This window comes from Halichoerus grypus, chromosome 7 (genome assembly GCF_964656455.1).
Source record: "Halichoerus grypus chromosome 7, mHalGry1.hap1.1, whole genome shotgun sequence".
NCBI lineage: Eukaryota > Metazoa > Chordata > Mammalia > Carnivora > Phocidae > Halichoerus > Halichoerus grypus.
The window spans coordinates 86,545,396-86,565,678 of record NC_135718.1 but is presented as its reverse complement, the minus strand read 5'-3'; the positions used below and the strand labels follow the sequence as shown (position 1 = coordinate 86,565,678).

General features: G+C 39.5%; 1 protein-coding gene across 1 annotated transcript in view; it reads right to left on the bottom strand.

Moving 5' to 3' along the window:
• The window catches only part of DNAH14 (dynein axonemal heavy chain 14), a 346,072-nt gene that overhangs the window by 268,684 nt on the left and 57,105 nt on the right, over window positions 1-20,283 (bottom strand). Inside the window, exon 11 of the mRNA XM_078078658.1 lies at window positions 15,244-15,494. Within this exon, the coding sequence (XP_077934784.1) occupies window positions 15,244-15,494 (251 nt within the window). The remainder of the gene's footprint in view (window positions 1-15,243; window positions 15,495-20,283) is intronic.

The window sequence follows — 20,283 nt, the reverse complement described above, 5'->3', positions numbered from 1 at the left end:
TTTTTATTTCTCTTTTCTTTTTTCAAACAACATCTTATCAATTCCTTTTATAAAACCTCTTATAATTTTCATCTTTACAATCATATTCCATCCCATCGTACTTACCCTTATTTTTGTACATATATAAGCTTTTCTTTCTTTAAAATTTTGGGAGGCAGTTTCTTCTAACAGACCAAAATATGCCCAAGATCTAGTGTGTGGTACTGATCTATTCACCAGCCTGACCATATTTGATCATATTCTTTTTTTTTTTTAAGCTCTTCCTTTTTCTTTTTTTTTTCTTTTTCCTTTCTTTCCCTTTCTTTTCCCCCAGTTGCAGGTCTCTTCTGGTTTGTTTAGTGTATATTTTCCTGGGGTTGTTGTTACCCTGTTAGCATTTTGTTCTCTCATTCATCTATTCTCCTCTGGACAAAATGACAAGACAGAAAAAATCACCTCAAAAAAAAAAGGACAAGAGGCAGTACCGACTGCGAGGGACCTAATCAATACGGACATTAGTAAGATGTCCGAACTAGAGTTCAGAATGACAATTTTAAAGATACTAGCTGGGCTTGAAAAAAGCATGGAAGATATTAGAGAAACATTTTCTGGAAAAATAAAAGAACAAAAATCTAACCAGGTTGACATCAAAAAGGCTATTAATGCGGTGCAATCCAAAATGGAGGCTCTAACTGCTAGTATCCTAGCAGAAGAGAGAATCAGTGATATAGAAGACCAAATGATGGAAAATAAAGAAGCTGAGAGAAAGAGAAATAAACAACTACTGGATCACGAGGACAGAATTCGAGAGATAAGCAATACCATAAGACGAAACAATATTAGGATAATTGGGATCCCAGAAGAAGAAAGAGAGAGGCAGAAGGTATATTGGAGCAAATTATAGCAGAGAACTTCCCTAATTTTGGGAAGGAAACAGGCATCAAAACCCAGGAGGCACAGAGAACCCCCCTCAAAATCAATGAAAATAGGTCAACATCCCGACATCTAATAGTAAAACATATGAGGCTCAGAGACAAAGAGAAAATCCTGAAAGCAGCTCGGGACAAGATATGTGTAACCTACAACGGTAGAAACATTAGATTGGCAACAGACCTATCCACTGAGACCTGGCAGGCCAGAAAGGACTGGCAGGACATATTCAGAGCACTAAATGAGAAAAATATGCAGCCAAGAATACTATATCCAGCTAGGCTGTCATTGAAAATAGAAGGAGAGATAAAAAGCTTTCAGGACAAACAAAAACTAAAGGAATTTGCAAACACCAAACCAGCCCTACAAGAAATATTGAAAGGGGTCCTCTAAGCAAACAGAGAGCCTAAAAGCAACATAGACCAGAAAGGAACACAGACAATATACAGTAACAGTCACCTAACAGGCAATACAATGGCACTAAATTCATATCTTTGAATAGTTACCCTGAATGTAAATGGGCTAAATGCCCCAATCAAAAGACACAGGCTATCAGATTGGATTAAAAAACAAGACCCATCGATATGCTGTCTGCAAGAGACTCATTTTAGATCCAAAGACACCTCCAGATTGAAAGTGAGGGGGTGGAAAACCATTTACCACGCTAATGGACACCAAAAGAAAGCTGGGAGGCAATCCTTATATCAGACAAATTAGATTTTAAACCAAAGACTGTAATAAAGAGATGAGGGAGGACACTATATCCTACTTAAAGGGTCTATCCAACAAGAAGATCTAACCATTGTAAATATCTATGCCCCTAACATGGGAGCAGCCAGTTATATAAGCCAATTAATAACAAAAGCAAAGAAACACATCGACAACAATACAGTAATAGTAGGGGACTTTAATGCCCCCCTCACTGAAATGGACAGATCATCTAAGCAAAAGATCAACAAGGAAACAAAGACTTTAAATGACACACTGGACCAAATGGACTTCACAGATATATTCAGGACATTCCACCCAAAGCAAGAGAATACACATTCTTCTCTAGTGCCCATGGAACATTCTCCAGAATAGATCACATCCTAGGTCACAAATCAGGTCTCAACCGGTACCAAAAGACTGGGATCATTCCCTGCGTATTTTTGGACCACAATGCTTTGAAAGTAGAACTCAATGACAAGAGGAAACTTGGAAAGAACTCAGATACATGGAGGCTAAAGAGCATCCTACTAAAGAATGAATGGGTCAACCAGGAAGTTAAAGAAGAATTTAAAAAATTCATGGAAACCAATGAAAATGAAAACACAAATGTTCAAAATCTATGGGATGCAGCAAAGGCAGTCCTAAGAGGAAAGTATATAGCAATACAAGCCTTTCTCAAGAAACAAGAAAGGTCTCAAATACACAACCTAACCCTACACCTAAAGGAGCTGGAGAAAGAACGGCAAATAAAGCCTAAAACCAGCAGGAGAAGAGAAATAATAAAGATCAGAGCAGAAATCAATGAAACAGAAACCAAAAGAACAGTAGAATAGATCAATGAAACTAGGAGCTGGTTCTTTGAAAGAATTAATAAGACTGATAAACCCCTGGCCAGACCTGTCAAAAAGAAAAGAGAAATGACCCAAATAAATAAAATCATGAATGAAAGAGGAGAAATCACAACCAACACCAAAGAAATACAAACACTATAAGACCATTATGAGCAACTATATGCCAGCAAATTAGATAATCTGGAAGAAATGGATGCATTCCTAGAGATGTAAACTACCAAAACTGAACCAGGAAATAATAGAAAACCCGAACAGACCTATGACCACTAAGGAAATTGAAGCAGTAATCAAAAATCTCCCAGAAAACAAGAGCCCAGGGCCAGATGGCTTCCCAGGGGAATTCTACCAAACATTTTTAGGAAGAATTAATACTTATTCTTTTGAAACTGTTCCAAAAAATAGAAATGGAAGGAAAACTTTCAAACTCGTTTTATAAGGCCACCATTACCTTGATCCGAAAACCAAAGACCCCATCAAAAAGGAGAATTACAGACCAATATCCCTGATGAACATGGATGCAAAAATTCTCACCAAAATACTAGCCAATAGGATCCAACAGTACATTAAAAGGATTATTCACCACGACCAAGTGGGATTTATCCCTGGGCTGCAAAGTTGGTTCAACATCTACAAATCAATCAATGTGAAACACTACATTAATAAAAGAAAAAACAAAAGAACCATATGATCCTCTCAATAGATGCAGGAAAAGCATTTGACAAAGTACAACATCCTTTCTTGATCAAAACTCTTCAGAGTATAGGGATAGAGGGCACATACCTCAACATCAAAAAAGCCATCTGTGAAAAACACACAGCAAATATCATTCTCAATGGGGAGAAACTGAGAGATTTCCCCCTAAGGTCAAGAACACGGCAGGGATGTCCACTATCACCACTGCTATTCAACACAGTATTAGAAGTCCTAGCCACAACAATCAGACAACAAAAAGAAATAAAAGGCTTCCAAATCGGCAAAGAAGAAGTCAAACTCTCACTGTTTGCAGATGACATGATACTTTATGTGGAAAAGCCAAAAGACTCCACCCCAAAACTGCTAGAACTCATATAGGAATTCAGTAAACTGGCAGGATATAAAATCAATGCACAGATATCAGTGGCATTCCTATACACCAACAACAAGACAGAAGAAAGAGAAACTAAGGAGTCGATCCCATTTACAATTGCACCCAAAACCATAAGATACCTAGGCATAAAACTAACCAAAGAGGCAAAGGATCTGTACTCAGAAAACTACAAAATACTCATGAAAGAAATTGAGGAAGACACAAAGAAATGGAAAAACGTTCCATGCTCACGGATTGGAAGGACAAATATTGTGAAGATGTCAATGCTACCTAGAGCAATCTACACATTTAATGCAATCTCTATCAAAATACCATCGACTTTTTTCAAAGAAATGGAACAAATAATCCTAAAATTTGTATGGAACCAGAAAAGACCCCAAATAGCCAGAGGAATGTTGAAAAAGAAAACCAAAGCTGGTGGCATCACAATTCCAGACTTCCAGCTCTATTACAAAGCTGTCATCATCAAGACAGTACGGTACTGGCACAAAAACAGACACATAGACCAATGGAACAGAATAGAGAGCCCAGAAATGGACCCTCAACTCTATGGTCAACTAATCTTCGACAAAGTGGGAAAGAATGTCCAATGGAAAAAAGACAGTCTCTTCAACAAATGGTGTTGGGAAAATTGGAGAGCCACATGCAGAAGAATGAAACTGGACCATTTCCTTACACCACACACAAAAATAGGCTCAAAATGGATAAAAGTCCTCAATGTGAGACAGAAATCCATCAAAATCCTTGAAGAGAACACAGGCAGCAACCCTTTGACCTCAGCCACAGCACCTTCTTCCTAGACACATCGCCAAAGGCGAGGGAAGCAAGGGCAAAAATGAACTATTGGGACTTCATCAAGATAAAAAGCTTTTGCACAGCAAAAGAAACAGTCAATAAAACCAAAAGACAACTGACAGAATGGGAGAAGATATTTGCAAATGACGTATCAGATAAAGGGCTAGTATCCAAAATCTATAAAGAACTCATCAAACTCAACACCCAAAGAACAAATGATCCAATCAAGAAATGGGCAGAAGACATGAACAGACATTTTTCCAAAGAAGACATCCAAGTGGCCAACAGACACATGAAAAAGTGCTCAACATCGCTCGGCATCAGGGAAATCCAAATCAAAACCTCAATGAGATACCATCTCACACCAGTCAGAATGGCTAAAATTAACAGTCAGGAAACGACAGATGTTGGCGGGGATGCGGAGAAAGGGGAACCCTCCTACACTATTGGTGGGAATGCAAGCTGGTGCAGCCACTCTGGAAAACAGTATGGAGGTTCCTCAAAAAGTTGAAAATAGAGCTACCATATGACCCAGCAATTGCACTACTGGCTATTTACCCCAAAGATACAAATGTAGGGATCTGAAGGGGTACGTGCACCCCAATGTTTATAGCAGCAATGTCCACAATAGCCAAACTATGGAAAGAGCCAAGATGTCTATCGACAGATGAATGGATAAAGAAGAGGTGGTATATATATACAATGGAATATTATGCAGCCATCAAAAGGAATGAGATCTTGCCATTTGCAATGACGTGGATGGAACTGGAGGGTATTATGCTGAGTGAAATAAGTCAATCAGAGAAAGACAGGTATCATATGATCTTACTGGTATGAGGAATTCTTTTTTTTTTTTTTAATTTTATTATGTTATGTTAGTCACCATACAATACATCATTGGTTTTTGAAGTGGTGATCCACGATCCATTGTTTTCGTATAACACCCAGTGCTCCATGCAGTACATGCCCTCCTTAATACCCATCACCAGGCTAACCAATCACCCCTCCCCCCTCCCCTCTAAAACCCTGTTTGTTTCTCAGAGTCCATAGTCTCTCATGGTTCATCTCTCCCTCCAATTCCGCCCCCCCCCCCATTTTTCCCTTCCTTCTCCTAATGTCCTCCATGGTATTCCTTATGTTCCACAAATAAGTGAAACCATACAATAATTGACTTTCTCTGCTTGACTTATTTCACTTAGCATAATCTCTTCCAGTCCCATCCATGTTGATGTAAAAGTTGGGTATTCATCTTTTCTGATGGCTGAGTAATATTCCATTGTATATATGGACCACATCTTCTTTATCCATTCATCTGTTGAAGGGCATCTCGGCTCTTTCCACAGTTTGGCTATTGCAGACATTGCTGCTATGAACATTGGGGTGCATATGGCCCTTCCTTTCACTACATCTGTATCTTTGGGGTAAATACCCAGTAGTGCAATTGCTGGGTCATAGGGTAGCTCTTATTTTTAAATTTTTGAGGAAACTCCACACTGTTTTCCAAAGTGGCTGTATCAACTTGCATTCCCACCAACAGTGTAAGAGGATTGCCCTTTCTCCACAACCTCTCCAACATTTGTTGTTTCTTTCCCTGTCCATTTTTACCATTCTAACTGGTGTAAGGTGGTATCTCAGTGTGGTTTTGATTTGGATTTCCCAGATGGCTAATGATGATGAACATTTTTTCATGTGTCTGTTAGCCATTTGTATGTCTTCTTCAAAGAAGTGTCTTTTCATATCTTCTGCCCACTTTTTGACTTATTTGTTTTTTGGGTGTTGAGTTTGAGAAGTTCTTTATAGATCTTGGATACCAGCCCTTTATCTGTAGTGTCATTTGCAAATATCTTCTCCTATTCTGTGGGTTGCCTCTTTGTTTTGTTGACTGTTTCCTTTGCTGTGCAGAAGCTTTTTATCTTGATGAAGTCCCAAAAGTTCATTTTTGCTTTTGTTTCACTAGCTTTTGGAGATGTATCTTGAAAGAAGTTGCTGTGGCCAATGTCAAAGAGGTTACTGCCTATGTTCTGTTCTAGGATTTTGATGGATTTCTGTCTTATATTGAGGTCTTTCATCCACTTTATCTTTGTGAATGGTGTTAGAGAATGGTGGAGTTTCATTCTTCTGCATGTGGCTGTCCAATTTTCCCAGCACCATTTATTGAAGAGACTTGTCTTTTTTCCATTGCATGTTTTTTCCTGCTTTGTCAAAGATTATTTGACCACAGAGTTGAGGGTCCATATCTGGGTTCTCTATTCTGTTCCATTGATCTATGTGTCTGTTTTTGTGCCAGTACCATGCTGTCTTGGTGATCACAGCTTTGTAATATAGCTTGAAATCGGGCAACGTGATGCCCCCAGCTTTGTTTTTCTTTTTCAACATTTCCTTGGAGATTCGGGGTCTTTTCTGATTCCATAAAAATTTTAGGATTGTTTGTTCCAGCACTTTGAAAAATGTCATTGGAATTTTGATCGGGATGGCATTGAAGGTACAGATTGCTCTGGGTAGCATAGACATTTTAACAATGTTTATTCTTCCGATCCATGAGCATGGAATATTTTTCCATCTTTTTGTGTCTTCTTCAATTTCTTTCATGAGTGTTTTGTAGTTCCTAGAGTATAGATCCTTTACCTCTTTGGTTAGGTTTATTCCGAGGTATCTTATGGTTTTTGGTGCTATTGTAAATGGAATCATTTCTCTAATTTCTCTTTCTACAGTTGCATTGTTAGTGTATAAGAAAGCAACTGATTTCTGTGCATTGATTTTGTATCCTGCCACATTACTGAATTGCTGGATGAGTTCTAGTAATTTGGGGGTGGAGTCTTTTGGGTTTTCCACATAAAGTATCATGTTGTCTGCGACAAGAGAGAGTTTGACTTCTTCTTTGCCAATTTGAATAGCTTTTATTTCTTTTTGTTGTCTGATTGCTGTTGCTAGGACTCCTAGTACTATGTTGAACAATAGTGGCGAGAGTGGGCATCCTTGACCTGTTCCTGATCTTAAGGGAAAGGCTCTCAGCTTTTCCCCAATGAGGATGATATTCGCTGTGGGTTTTTCATAGATGGATTTTATGAACTTGAGGAATGTTCCCTCTATCCCTATACTCTGGAGAGTTTTAATCAGGAAAGGATGTTGTATTTTGTCAAATGCTTTTTCTGCATCAATTGAGAGAACCATATGGTTCTTCTCCCTCCTCTTATTAATGTGTTCTATCACACTGATTGATTTGCGAATGTTGAACCACCCTTGCATCCCGGGGATAAATCCCACTTGGTCGTGGTGGATGATCCTTTTAATGTATTGTTGGATCCTATTAGCTAGGATTTTGTTGAGGATTTTGGAATCCATATTCATCAAGGATATCGGTCTGAAATTCTCCTTTTTGATGGAGTCTTTGCCTGGTTTGGGGATTAAGGTAATGCTGGCCTCATAGAATGAGTCTGGAAGTTTTCCTTCTGTTTCTATTTTTTGAAACAGCTTCAGGAGAATAGGTATTATTTCTTCTTTGAATGTTTGGTAGAATTCCCCAGGGAATCCATCAGGCCCTGGACTCTTGTTTTTTGGGAGGTTTTTGATCACTGCTTCAATCACATTACTGGTTATTGGCCTATTCAGGTTGTCAATTTCTTCCTGTTTCAGTCTTGGCAGCTTATAGGTTTCCGGGAAGACCTCCATTTCATCCAGATTGCTCAGTTTATTGGCATATAGTTGTTGATAATAATTTCTAATAATTGTTTCTATTTCCTTGGTGTTGTCGTGATCTCTCCCCTTTCATTCATAATTTTATTAATTTGGGTCCTTTCTCTTTTCTTTTGGATAAGTCTGGCCAGTGGTTTATCGATCTTATTAATTCTTTCAAAAAACCAACTTCTAGTTTCATTGATCTGATCTACTGTGTTTCTGGTTTCTAATTCATTGATTTCTGCTCTAATTTTAATTATTTCTCTTCTAATGCATGGCTTAGGCATCGTTTGTTGCTTTTTCTCTAGTTCTTTAAGGTGTAGAGTTAATTGGTGAATTCGGGATTTTTCTGTTTTTTTGAGTGAGGCTTGGATGGCTATGTATTTCCCCCTTAGGACTGCCTTTGCAGTATCCCATAGGTTTTGGACCGATGTGTTTTCGTTCTCATTGATTTCCATGAATTGTTTAAGTTCTTCTTTGATTTCCTGGTTGACCCAAACATTCTTGAGCAGAGTGGTCTTTAGCTTCCAAGTGTTTGAATTCCTGCCAATTTTTTTCTTGTGATTGAGTTCCAGCTTTAGAGCATTGTGGTATGAGAATATGCAGGAAATAATCTCAATCTTTTGGTATCGGTTGAGACCTGATTTGTGACCCAGTATATGGTCTATTCTGGAGAAAGTTCCATGTGCGCTCGAGAAGAATGAGTATTCTGTTGTTTTAAGGTGGAATGTTCTGTAAATATCTATGAGGTCCATCTGGTCCAATGTATCATTCAAAGCTCTTGTTTCCTTGTTGATTTTCTGCTTAGATGATCTGTCCATTGCTGAGAGTGGAGTATTGAGGTCTCCTACAATTAACGTATTGTTATCAATATGACTATTTTGTATAACAGTTGGCTTATATAGATGGCTGCTCCCATGTTGGGGGCATAGATATTTACAATTGTCAGATCTTCTTGTTGGATAGATCCTTTAAGAATGATATAGTGTCCTTCTGTGTCTCTTATTACAGACTTTAGTTTAAAATCTTATCTGTCTGATATAAGAATTACTACCCCAGCTTTCTTTTGAGGTCCGCTGGCATGGAAAATGGATCTCCATCCCTTCACTTTCAGTCTGGATGTATCTTTAGGTTCAAAATGAGTCTCTTGTAGACAGCATATGGATGGGTCCTGTCTTTTTATCCTATCTGCAACCCTGTGCCGTTTTATGGGAGCATTTAGGCCATTCACGTTGAGAGTGATTATTGAAAGATATGAATTGTCATCATGTTGCCTGTGAAGATGTTGTTTTTATAGATTGTCCCTGTAAATTTCTGTTGTGTTTCACTCTTGGGGTCTTTCTCCTTTTAGAACCCCCCTTAATATTTCTTGCAGGGCCGGCTTAGTGGTCACATATTCTTTCAGTTTCTGCCGGTCGTGGAAGCTCTGCATCTCTCCATCCATTCTAAATGAAAGCCTTGCCGGATAAAGTATTCTTGGCTGCGTGTTCTTCTCATTTAGTACCCTGAATATGTCTTGCCAGACTTTCTGACTTGCCCGGTCTCTGTGGATAGGTCTGACGTTATTCTGATGTTCCTCCCTCTGTACGTAAGGAATCTCTTCCCCCTAACTGCCCTTAAGATGGCTTCCTTGGTTCTAAGATTTGCAAGTTTTACTATTACATGCCGGGGTGTTGGCCTGTTTTCCTTGATCTTGGGAGGGGTCCTCTCTGCCTCTAGGACTCTAATGTTTGTTTCATTCCCAGGTTAGGGAAGTTCTCAGCTACGATTTGCTCAAATACATCTTCTAGTCCTCTCTCTCTCTCCACTCCCTCCGGGATTCCAATTATTCTGACATTGGAACGCTTCATGGTGTCACTTATTTCTCTGATTCTATTTTCATGGATTCTGAGTTGTTTTTCCCTGGCCTCCTCTTTTCCCTTTTTAACTATTATATTGTCCTCCAGGTCGCTTATTCGCTCTTCTGCCTCAGTTACCCTAGCTGTTAGATTATCTAGATTGGATTGGATCTCATTGATAGCATTTTTAAGTTCTGCCAATTCACCTTTTATTTCTGCCCTTAGAGACTCTATGTTGCCATTAATTGATTTCTCCATCCTAGCCATTGTCTTCACAATTGCTGGCCTGAATTCCATCTCCAACATCTTGGTTATATCTGCATCCACTTGTAAATCTGCAGCATAAGTCATAATCTCTGAGTCTTTTCTATTTTGGGGGCTCCTCCTCCTAGTCATTCTGTTGATGGGTGTTTGAGGGAATGTATAGAGTCCAAATTATTGACCAGAACCCAAGCAAGATGCACCTGTTTTCTTGGGGCCTTAGGGTTGCTGGCCTCTTGTTTTCCCAGCCTGTCTTCTGCGGGAGGGGCCTGCCGCACTGTTACTCAGGCAACCCTGTTTGGGCGGAGTTGCCCTGTGCCCCTGTGGCAGGGGATGGGCTCAGTGGGAATCAGTTTTTGGGGCTTTTGTTCTCTGGCGGCTTTCCCTGGCGGCTTTCCGCGTCTCTTCCGCGAGTCAGAGCAGAAGAGACCGTTTCCAACCCTCTGCCTCAGAGGAGAGAGATCGCAGTCTGTTCTTCAGTGAGCTCTCCAGGCCACACCGTCTCCGTTTCTGTCCGTGCTGCTATAAACTGCAGCGTCCTGGGTTGTGCGCCCCTCTGCAGCGCTCCCAGTCCTGCCTCCAGGTTGGAGCACGTCTCTGCCCTTTGTGCTTCTAAAATCACCAGCCGCTCCCAGTTCACACGCGCGCGACCCCGCCGCTCCGGGTTTCCATCCTGGGGGCTGCAATTCGCAGGCGCAACGCCGCCGCTCCGGGTTTCCACCCTGGGTGCTGCCCTAAAGTCCTTTCCCCACCGCTACCAGTCTGCGCGTCTGTGCCCCGTCCACAGCGTGCGAGGCTGTCGCTCACCAGCGGTGTAGGATCCCCACGGCCAGGCACCCTCCCGCTGCCATTTATCCTCCGATGTCTGCCCGTGGAATCACGGCTCCCTGCTTCATACCTCGAAACCAACCGCCTGCGATATTCTGTTTGTAGAGATCCAGATCTTCTTACATCTCAGGCTGGTTTCGTGGGTGCTCAGAGTGGTCTGGTAGATATCCAGCTCAATTCCAGGGACCAGTTGAAATAGGGTCCCCTACTCCTCCGCCATCTTTCCCCCCTCCTGATATGAGGAATTCTTAATCTCAGGAAACAAACTGAGGTTTGCTGGAGTGGTGGGCAGTGGGAGGCATGGGGTGGCTGGGTGATGGACATTGGGGAGGGTATGTGCTATGGTGAGTGCTGTGAATTGTGTAAAACTGTTGAATCACAGACCTGTACCTCTGAAACAAATAATACATTATATGTTTAAAAAAAAAAAAAGATAGTAGGAAGGGAAAAATGAAGGGAGCGAAATTGGAGGGGGAGACGAACCATGAGAGACTATGGACTCTGAGAAACAAACTGAGGGTTCTAGAGGGGAGTGGGGTTAGCCTGGTGATGGGTATTAAAGAGGGCACGTATTGAATGGAGCACCGGGTGTTATACGCAAACAATGTATCATGGAACACTACATCAAAAAGTAATGATGTAATGTATGGTGATTAACATAATAAAATAAAATAAATAAAAACAATGAAAAAAAAGAATAAATAAAAAAAGTATAACATACACAGTGAAAAACAAGAGACCACTGAAAGAAATTAGACTACCTGTATAAATGGCAAGACAATCTCACATTCATGGATTGGAAAACTTTATACTATAAAAATGGAAATGCTCCCCATATTTATCCACAGATTCAATGCAATCCCTATATAAGTTCCAGCTTTTTTTTTTTTTTTTTGCAGAAATTGGCAATCTTATTCTATAATTCATATGTAAACCAAGGGAGCCAGAAGAGCCAAAACCGTGTTGAAAAGGAACAATGTTGGAAGATTCACACTTTGCAATTTCAAAACTTACTACAAAGCTACAGTAATCAAGACAGTGTGGTACCAGCATAAGGATAGACATATAGATCAACTGAATGAAATTTAGAGTCCAAAAATAAACCCATACATCTATGGTCAACTGACTGTCAAAAAGAGTGCCAAGACAATTAAATGGAGAAAGAACAGTCTTATCAACAAGTAGTGCTGGGACAACTGGACATCCATATAGGAAAAAAAATGAATTTACACCCTTATCTCATACTATAAACAAAAATTAAAACAAAAATGGATCAAAGATCTAAATGTAGGAGCTAAAATTGAAAATCTTAGAACATAGGTATCAATCTTCATAACCTTGCATTAGGCAATACTTAAAGTACAATCAGAGGAAAAATAAATTGGCCTTTTTCAAAACTAAATACTTTTGCTCCAAAGGATACTATCAAGAAAGTGAAAAGATGACCCAGAGAATGGGAGAAAATGTTTGCAAATAATCTATTATTTGGTAATAATAGGGGTCTTGTACCCAAAACATATTTTAAAAACTCTTGAGAACCTAGGGGCTCCTGGGTGGCTCAGATGGTTAAGCGTCTGCCTTCAGCTCAGGTCATGATCCCAGGGTCCTGGGATCGAGCCCCACATCGGGCTCCCTTGCTCCCTTCTCCTGCTCCCCCTGCTTGTGCTCTCTCGCTCTGTCAAATAAATAAATAAAATCTTTAAGAAAAAAAAAAGCTCTTGAGAACTTAACAATAAAAAGACAACACAATTTAAAAATGGACAAAGGACATGAAAAGACATTTCTTCAGAGAAGATACACAAATAGCCAATAATCGTATAAAAGGATGTACAACATCATTAGTCATCATGGAAATACAAACCAATACTGTTAAGAAGGTCAATGGAAACAGATTAAATAATGATAGCTCCTACTTAGCAGGCATTTACTCTGTTTATTCTCAAACAACATTATGACATAGGTATTATTGTTATCTCTAGTCTCAGATGAGGAAATTGAAGTCTAAAGAATTTATGTCTCCTAGCTTACTATTACTAGCTAACCTAAGTCACACAACATGTCAGAGATGAAACAGGGATTAAAACCCAGACGGTATGACTCCAAAAACACATGTACTTGAACCACTACACACGTATTCCTCCTATAACGTTAATATATATATATATATATATATATATATATATATATATATATATATATATGAGACATGTTATATTTTTTAAATGAACTATGAAATAGTACACTAGGATTACAACAGAAAAATACATAGGAAAAGTCTAGGAGAAATTATACCAAAATAATAAGACATTGTATTTAAGTGATGAATTAGGGTAATTTCTGTTTTCCAAATTTTCTATTATATAATGAATTAACTATAATAATATCTTTTAAAAAATTATGTTCAAAATTAAAAACTTCTAAACACACAAACACACACCTGTAGTTTTAGGAAAAATAAAATTATAATGTGCTATTACTAAATAGTTGTGCTCTTATATAGGTTAAAGTCCTAGCACTGACTCAAAGTACTTATGAAGCTTTAGAAAAGTGATTTAAGCTCCGTTGGATTCAATAACAAATTAGAGAAACAGTATATTATCTTTAAGATTCTTCAAAATTTTATGAATTTATTTTTCACTCTCTAGTTATGATACTGAAACTCTGATTTGACTTAAAATGACATTCCTACATTTTGACAGTTTGAACATAAAGTATTCTACAATGTCAATTCATATTCCATAGTTTACAAATCACAGCAATAGATCCAGTTGTGGTAAATAAGAAAAAAGTATTAACAGTAGTATTTAAATAGAAGGTGAAAATAGGGGGCACCTGGATGGCTCAGGTGGTTCAGTGTCTGACTTCAGTTTGGGTCATGATCTCAGGGTCCTGGGATGGAGCCCCACATCAGGCTCTCTGCTGGGCCGGAGTCTGCTTCTCCCTCTCTGTGAGTGTGCACACATTCTCTCTCTCTCTCTCAAATAAATAATTTTTTTAAAAGATTTTATTTATTTGACAGAGACAGACACAGTGAGAGCAGGGCTCGATCCCAGGACCCTAGGATCATGACCTGAGCCGAAGGCAGACACTTAACGACTGAGTCACCCAGGTGCCCCAATAATTTTTTTTTTAAAAAGGTGAAAATATTTGGTTTTCAATAGATACTTGGAATTGCCTCAAATTCCAATTGAACCTTGTGGCTGGCTACTTCCAGAATCATTCTTACAAATGATTTTTTAAGAACTAGTTCTGAATATTACCCAGCCATCAGAAAGGATAAATACCCAACTTTTACATCAACATGGATGGGACTGGGGGCGCCTGGGTGGCTCAGTCATTAAGCGTCTGCCTTCGGCTCAGGTCATGATCCCAGGGTCCTGGGATCGAGCCCCGCATCGGGCTCCCTGCTCAGCGGGAAGCCTGCTTCTCCCTCTGCTTGTGTTCCTGCTCTCGCTATCTCTCTGTCAAATAAATAAAAATCTTAAAAAAAAAAAAAAAAAAACATGTGATGGGACTGGAGGGGATTATGCTAAGTGAAATAAGTCAAGCAGAGAAAGTCAATTATCATATGGTTTCACTTATTTGTGGAACATAAGGAATAGTATGGAGGACATTAGGAGAAGACATGGAAAAATGAAGGGGGGGGGAATTGGAGGGGGAGACGAACCATGAGAGACTATGGACTCAGAGAAACAAACTGAGGGTTTTAGACGGGAGAGGGGTGGGGAGATGGGTTATTAAGGAGGACATGTATTGCATGGAGCACTGGGTGTTATACGAAAACCATGAATCATGGAACACTACATCAAAAACTAATGATGTACTTAATATAATAAAATTAAATTAAAAAAAACTAGTTCTGAACTTTGAAGATACAGCATACCTATACATAGGATTGCCAGATTTAGCAAATTAATACAGAACACCAAATTAAAACTGAATTCCAATAATTTTTAGTATAGGTAATATCTGGGACATACTTACACTGAGATATTATTCATTATCTGAATTTCAAATTTCACTGGGTATCATATACTTCACATAGCAACCTAGCCTATGCAGAATATTTTTAGGGGGGGAAGGAAATTTTCTTATATTTTATGCATACTATTAATGAAAGTATTACCAGATAAGAAGTTCAGATAATTGCAAAAACTTAGTACATATAATTTGCTATGAGGAGAATTTTCAAATTCTAGCTTAAATTATTGGATATTTCCTCCATAAGTGACAATATATTACATTATGATCATAAATTCCTTTTATAAGTCAAAAAATTGTGATTTACTTAATGAGATCTTCATTCCTTTTTTCCATTGAAAATGGCATTCTAGCAGAATTATTAAATAATTCCAAAAGTAGTGTGATTGCAGTATTCATTAGTTGACGGATGAGTTCCTGAAATATGTAGTCAACCAGTAGCAGAAACCTCAAAATTGTTTCTAATAAACGTCGATATTTAGGCAGCTTGAAATGTACTGTGTCATCTTCAGAGACGTTTGACTCAAAATATTCTTTAATTTCTTTCTTTTCTGCCACCTACAGTTCAATAAACAATTGAGAAACAAGTGATAATTTCCTATGTTAATATAGCATGATTACAACACTGCAACTAAACATTATTATGACAATTTTCATGAAAACTTTATGCCTGGAAAACTTTATGCACTGTATTTAAACAGCAGACAAAAAAGAAGCCTATGAAGTTTGGGGTCTCACTTATAAGCAGATGAGTTTATGGAACTCAAACAGGAAGTATATACTAATGGTTATCTAAGCATTCCTACACAGAGGGACCCTCCTCAAGTATACCATTGGGAGTAGAGCTACTGGGGGGAGAGTCAAGTGTAATAATAGGTATCCTAAAATCCAGTCCAATGCTGCCTCCCTTATGCTAGGCTATAGCAATTACTTTGTTTTTAACACATATACGATACATAATACAGAATTAAGAAAAAATTTAAGTTCATCAAATCTGATGTCAGAGTTTTATCCTTTAAACAATGTAGCTCTTAAGACAATTGACTTAGTATGTTATTGGGGAATAAAATCAGTACTACTAGTACCACCAAAACTTCTAAATTGTGTCCTCTAAAATAATCTCAAAGTTGGTCAAATTGTTTCTTTTTAGACACATAAACATTTTTTTAAATTATTGATGGACCTTTAAAATTCTAAAAATATTTCCAGTATTTGTTCACCTATTGGTTGTTCTTTTTATTTTTTGCTCCATTGATACTTAAATGCTTGATAGTCCTTTCCAAATTGTATTCTAATTTTTATTTTTTTATTTTTTTTAAGATTTTTAATTTTTTATTAGAGAGAGAGCACGAGTACAAGCAGGGGAAGCGGCAGGCAGAGGCAGAGGGAGAAGCAGACTCCCTGCTGAGCAGAGAGCCCGACGCAGGACTCGATCCCAGGACCCCAGGATCATGACCTGAGCTGAAGGCAGACGCTCAACCGTCTGAGCCACCCAGGCGCCCCGATTCTAATTTTTAAAAACACAATTGCATTTATGTTGCCTCTCTTCATGTTTCTTTTTCTTTTCATTTGTATTTTTCTTTCTTTTTAAAATGAATTAGGTCAGTTGATTATCAATTTGGCAAGTTTTTTCCAGTACTGGTTGACTCTCTGGAGGAATGGTTTACCATGGTGATGTAGTTCTTTACTAATACAACAGATGCTTGTAGAAATTGGGCTAAAAAAAGACAAGATAACTCATATACCAGTTATGGGCACAGCTATGCTGGGCCTGACAAATGAAATACTGACTTTATTAATAGGTTATGTTTTTATTGAAAAGGTCATGTTTTTCCAGGAGTGGCCACATGATTTGAAAACTTCATATGCAAAATGCATTTTAACTGGTAAAATGGTGAGGGAGAGTCTATTAACTATTCAAAATAAAGATTTTTAGCATTGGTACTAAAGGAATTTTAAATAGCTTAATAACTGTATCAATATAAAAGTATACAGTAGTAAGCCTGGCAATGCTGGCCTTTTTATTGAACATTCTGAGGTTAATGGAGATTCTGACACCGATAGGCAGATAGGTAGATAGTCTGTAGCATCACAGGCTATATTTTGGGTCAGGCATATCTCAAGTCTGACTTAGGTTCACATCCTGATGGTGGGTTTCAGTTTTCATTTCATCAGTTCTACGCCTGTGCTGTGTCTGGGCAGTCCCCAACATTGCCAGAACACCTTTTAAAGTAGCTGCACTTTAGATTCACCTGAGGAGCTTTTTCACTGCTGGCAGAGGCTCCATCCTCAGAAACTCTGATTTAATTAGTCTAGGGTGGTCCCAGAGATCAATATTTACTAAGAGCCCCCCATCCCACCCCACCAGCTGATTCTAGTGTGCTGCCTAGGGTCTGGCCACTGAGGAGTCACACATTTCAGTTTTAAAAATTCACCCAAATGGCACTGTAGGGAAGCCCTGCCTCTGCCCCCAGCAAAGATCTACAAGTAAGACAGGTGTCCCTGAACAAAAACAGCTCTGGGAGAACTCTGGAGTCCACTGAAGAAACTTCAGCAACACTGTGAAACAAAAGTCCTGAGAATAACCACGCAAAAAGAGAAGGAAGACAGCTTCAATTTGCCCACTTCCTCCCATCCCCAGCTGGAACTGCTCAGTGCCAAGAGGAAACTTCCCAGCTAAAAGAGTCCCCTCTCTCATCAGGAAAGGAAGAGCAGAGTGAGCAACCAGCTTCCCCAGGCTTTGGGGCACTGAACAAAGGTCCCACTTCGATTTCACCCTGCCCAGACCAGCAAAGCTGAGATGGACAGAGATGGCTTGAACAAGGAAGAAAAACATGGACTGCCAATAGCAGCCATGCAGCGGGAGTGATCCCCGTTCACAGTGACCTGCTCAACACACAAACACGGCAACTTTTGCCACTGAAGAAGGAATCAGTAGCCAGCACAGCTGCCACAGACCCCCAGCCAATTTCACTAGCTTTTGACAGGCAGATATTTGTATTCACTGATGCCCGCTGCCTAAGTCCCTCTCCGCCCCCTCCCCTCCCCGACCCCACACTGTCAGCCAGCCCAGGTTTCTATGGGTGCATGAGTACAGGACACCCCCCTAGAGCCCCATCACTGAGCCCCACCGTGCACATGCTTGGGCTATTTCTTCAGGTGCATTTGCATGCTGCTGGCCTGACACCTGTCACTGGCCTTGAATGCCATGCCCCTGTGGTGTGACCCAGCAGCCACAGGAGAACATGCTGACACCCGTGCACCCACAGTTGGCCTGGACCTTGCTGCTTACCCTGACCCTCACCAATGGGTGTGTCTCCAACCAGCCCCTGCCACTATAGAGAAACCTGCAGATGACCCGAACAGCCAAGTGTGTACACCCCACCAGTTCCGGCCACCACCACTGTCTGCCTTGGTCCCGAGCCCCTGGACCTGGAGCCACTACTGAAAATCCTTACAGCCACTACAGACCTCCAGAATATTTGCGAAGGACCACACAGCTGTCAAAGCTCTGGTCCCCAGAGGCCTGAGCAAAGAGACATCATGATGCCCCAGGACCTGGTGCAGTTACACAGCCCCACATTTGGCACCCTGCACCGCTAGCGCCAAGACCCAAGATGCTCCAGCATGCCCCACCTGCAGGCGAAATTCTTTCCTTATCAAAGTCAGGTCATAGTGTCTGGAAGACGTGACTCCTTCTTCAAATGCACAGACACCTTTGCAAGGCTACTGGGATCATGAAAATCAGGGAAACATGATTCCACCAAAGTAAAACTCAGTCACTGACCCCAAAGAAATGGATATCCAGGAATTTCCAACAAAGAATTCAAATTAATTGTTCTAAAGATGCTCAGAGACAAAAACAGACACAGATCAATGCAACAGAATAGAGAACCCAGAAATGGACCCTCAACTCTATGGTCAATTAATCTTTGACAAAGCAGGAAAGAACATCCGATGGAAGAAAAGACAGTCTCTTCAACAAATGGTGTTGGGAAAACAAGACATGCAAAACAATGAAACTGGACCACTTTCTTACACCATACACATAAGTAAATTCAAAACGGATCAAAGACCTAAATGTGAGACAGGAATCAAAATCCTAGAGAAAAACACAGGCAGCAACCTCTTCAGCCTCGGCCACAGCAACTTCTTGCTAGACACGTCTCCAAAAGCAAGGGAAACAAAAGCAAAAATGAACTAGTGGGACTTTGTCAAGATAAAAAGCTTCTGCACAGCAAAGGAAACAATCAACAAAACTAAAAGGTAACCTACAGAATGGGAGAAGATATTTGCAAATGACATATGTGATGAAGGGTTAGTATCCAAAATCTGTAAAGAACTTATTAAACTCAACACCCAAAAAATAAAAATCCAGTTAAGAAATGGGCAGAAGACACGCATAGACATTTTTCCAAAGAAGACATCCAGATGGCCGACAGACACATGAAAAGATGCTCAACATCACTCATCATCAGGGAAATACAAATCAAAATCACAATGAGATAGCACCTCATACCTGTCAGAATGGCTAAAATAAAAAATACGAGAAACAAGAGATGTTGGCGAAGATCCAGAGAAAGGGGAACCCTCCGACACTGTGGGTGGGAATGCAAACTAGTTCATTTCATGGGTGGTGGGTGTTAAGGAGGGCACTTGTGATGAGCACTGGGTGTTATATGTAAGTGATGAATCACTAAATTCTACTCCTGAAACCAGTATTACACTATATGTTAACTAACTAGAATTTAACGAAAACCTTTAAAAAAAAAGATGCTCAGAGATCTATAAGAAAAGAACAAAGGTAAACAATTTAATGATATCAGGAAAACAATACAAACAAAATGATATGCTCAAAAAGAGACAGAAAACGTAAAAAAGAAACAAGCAGGTATTTGGAGCTAAACATATAGCACAGTAACTAATAATAATATAGTAACTGAATGAAGAATTCAACAGAGAGCTTCAACAACAGACTTCACAAAGCATAAAAAATATAAGTGAACTGCAAGACAGATCAATTGATATTATCCAACCAGAGATAAAAGTAAAATGAGTGAAAAAGAGTAAAGAAAGCCAAATAATCTATAGGATACCAAGAAAAGAACCAATTTTCAAATTATTGAAGGTCCAAGAAGGAAAGGGGGGGGAAGGACAGAAAAGAAATTTTGTAAAAAAAAAATGAGAACTTCCCAAATCTGAGGAGAGACTTGTGTATCCAAGTTCATGAAACTCACAAGCCAGTAAACAAAAATCAAAGAGATCCTCTCCAGGACACATAATAAAACTGTCAAAAATCAAAGACAAGGACAGAATCTTAGCAGCAAGAGAGTGGGTGGGAAAAAAA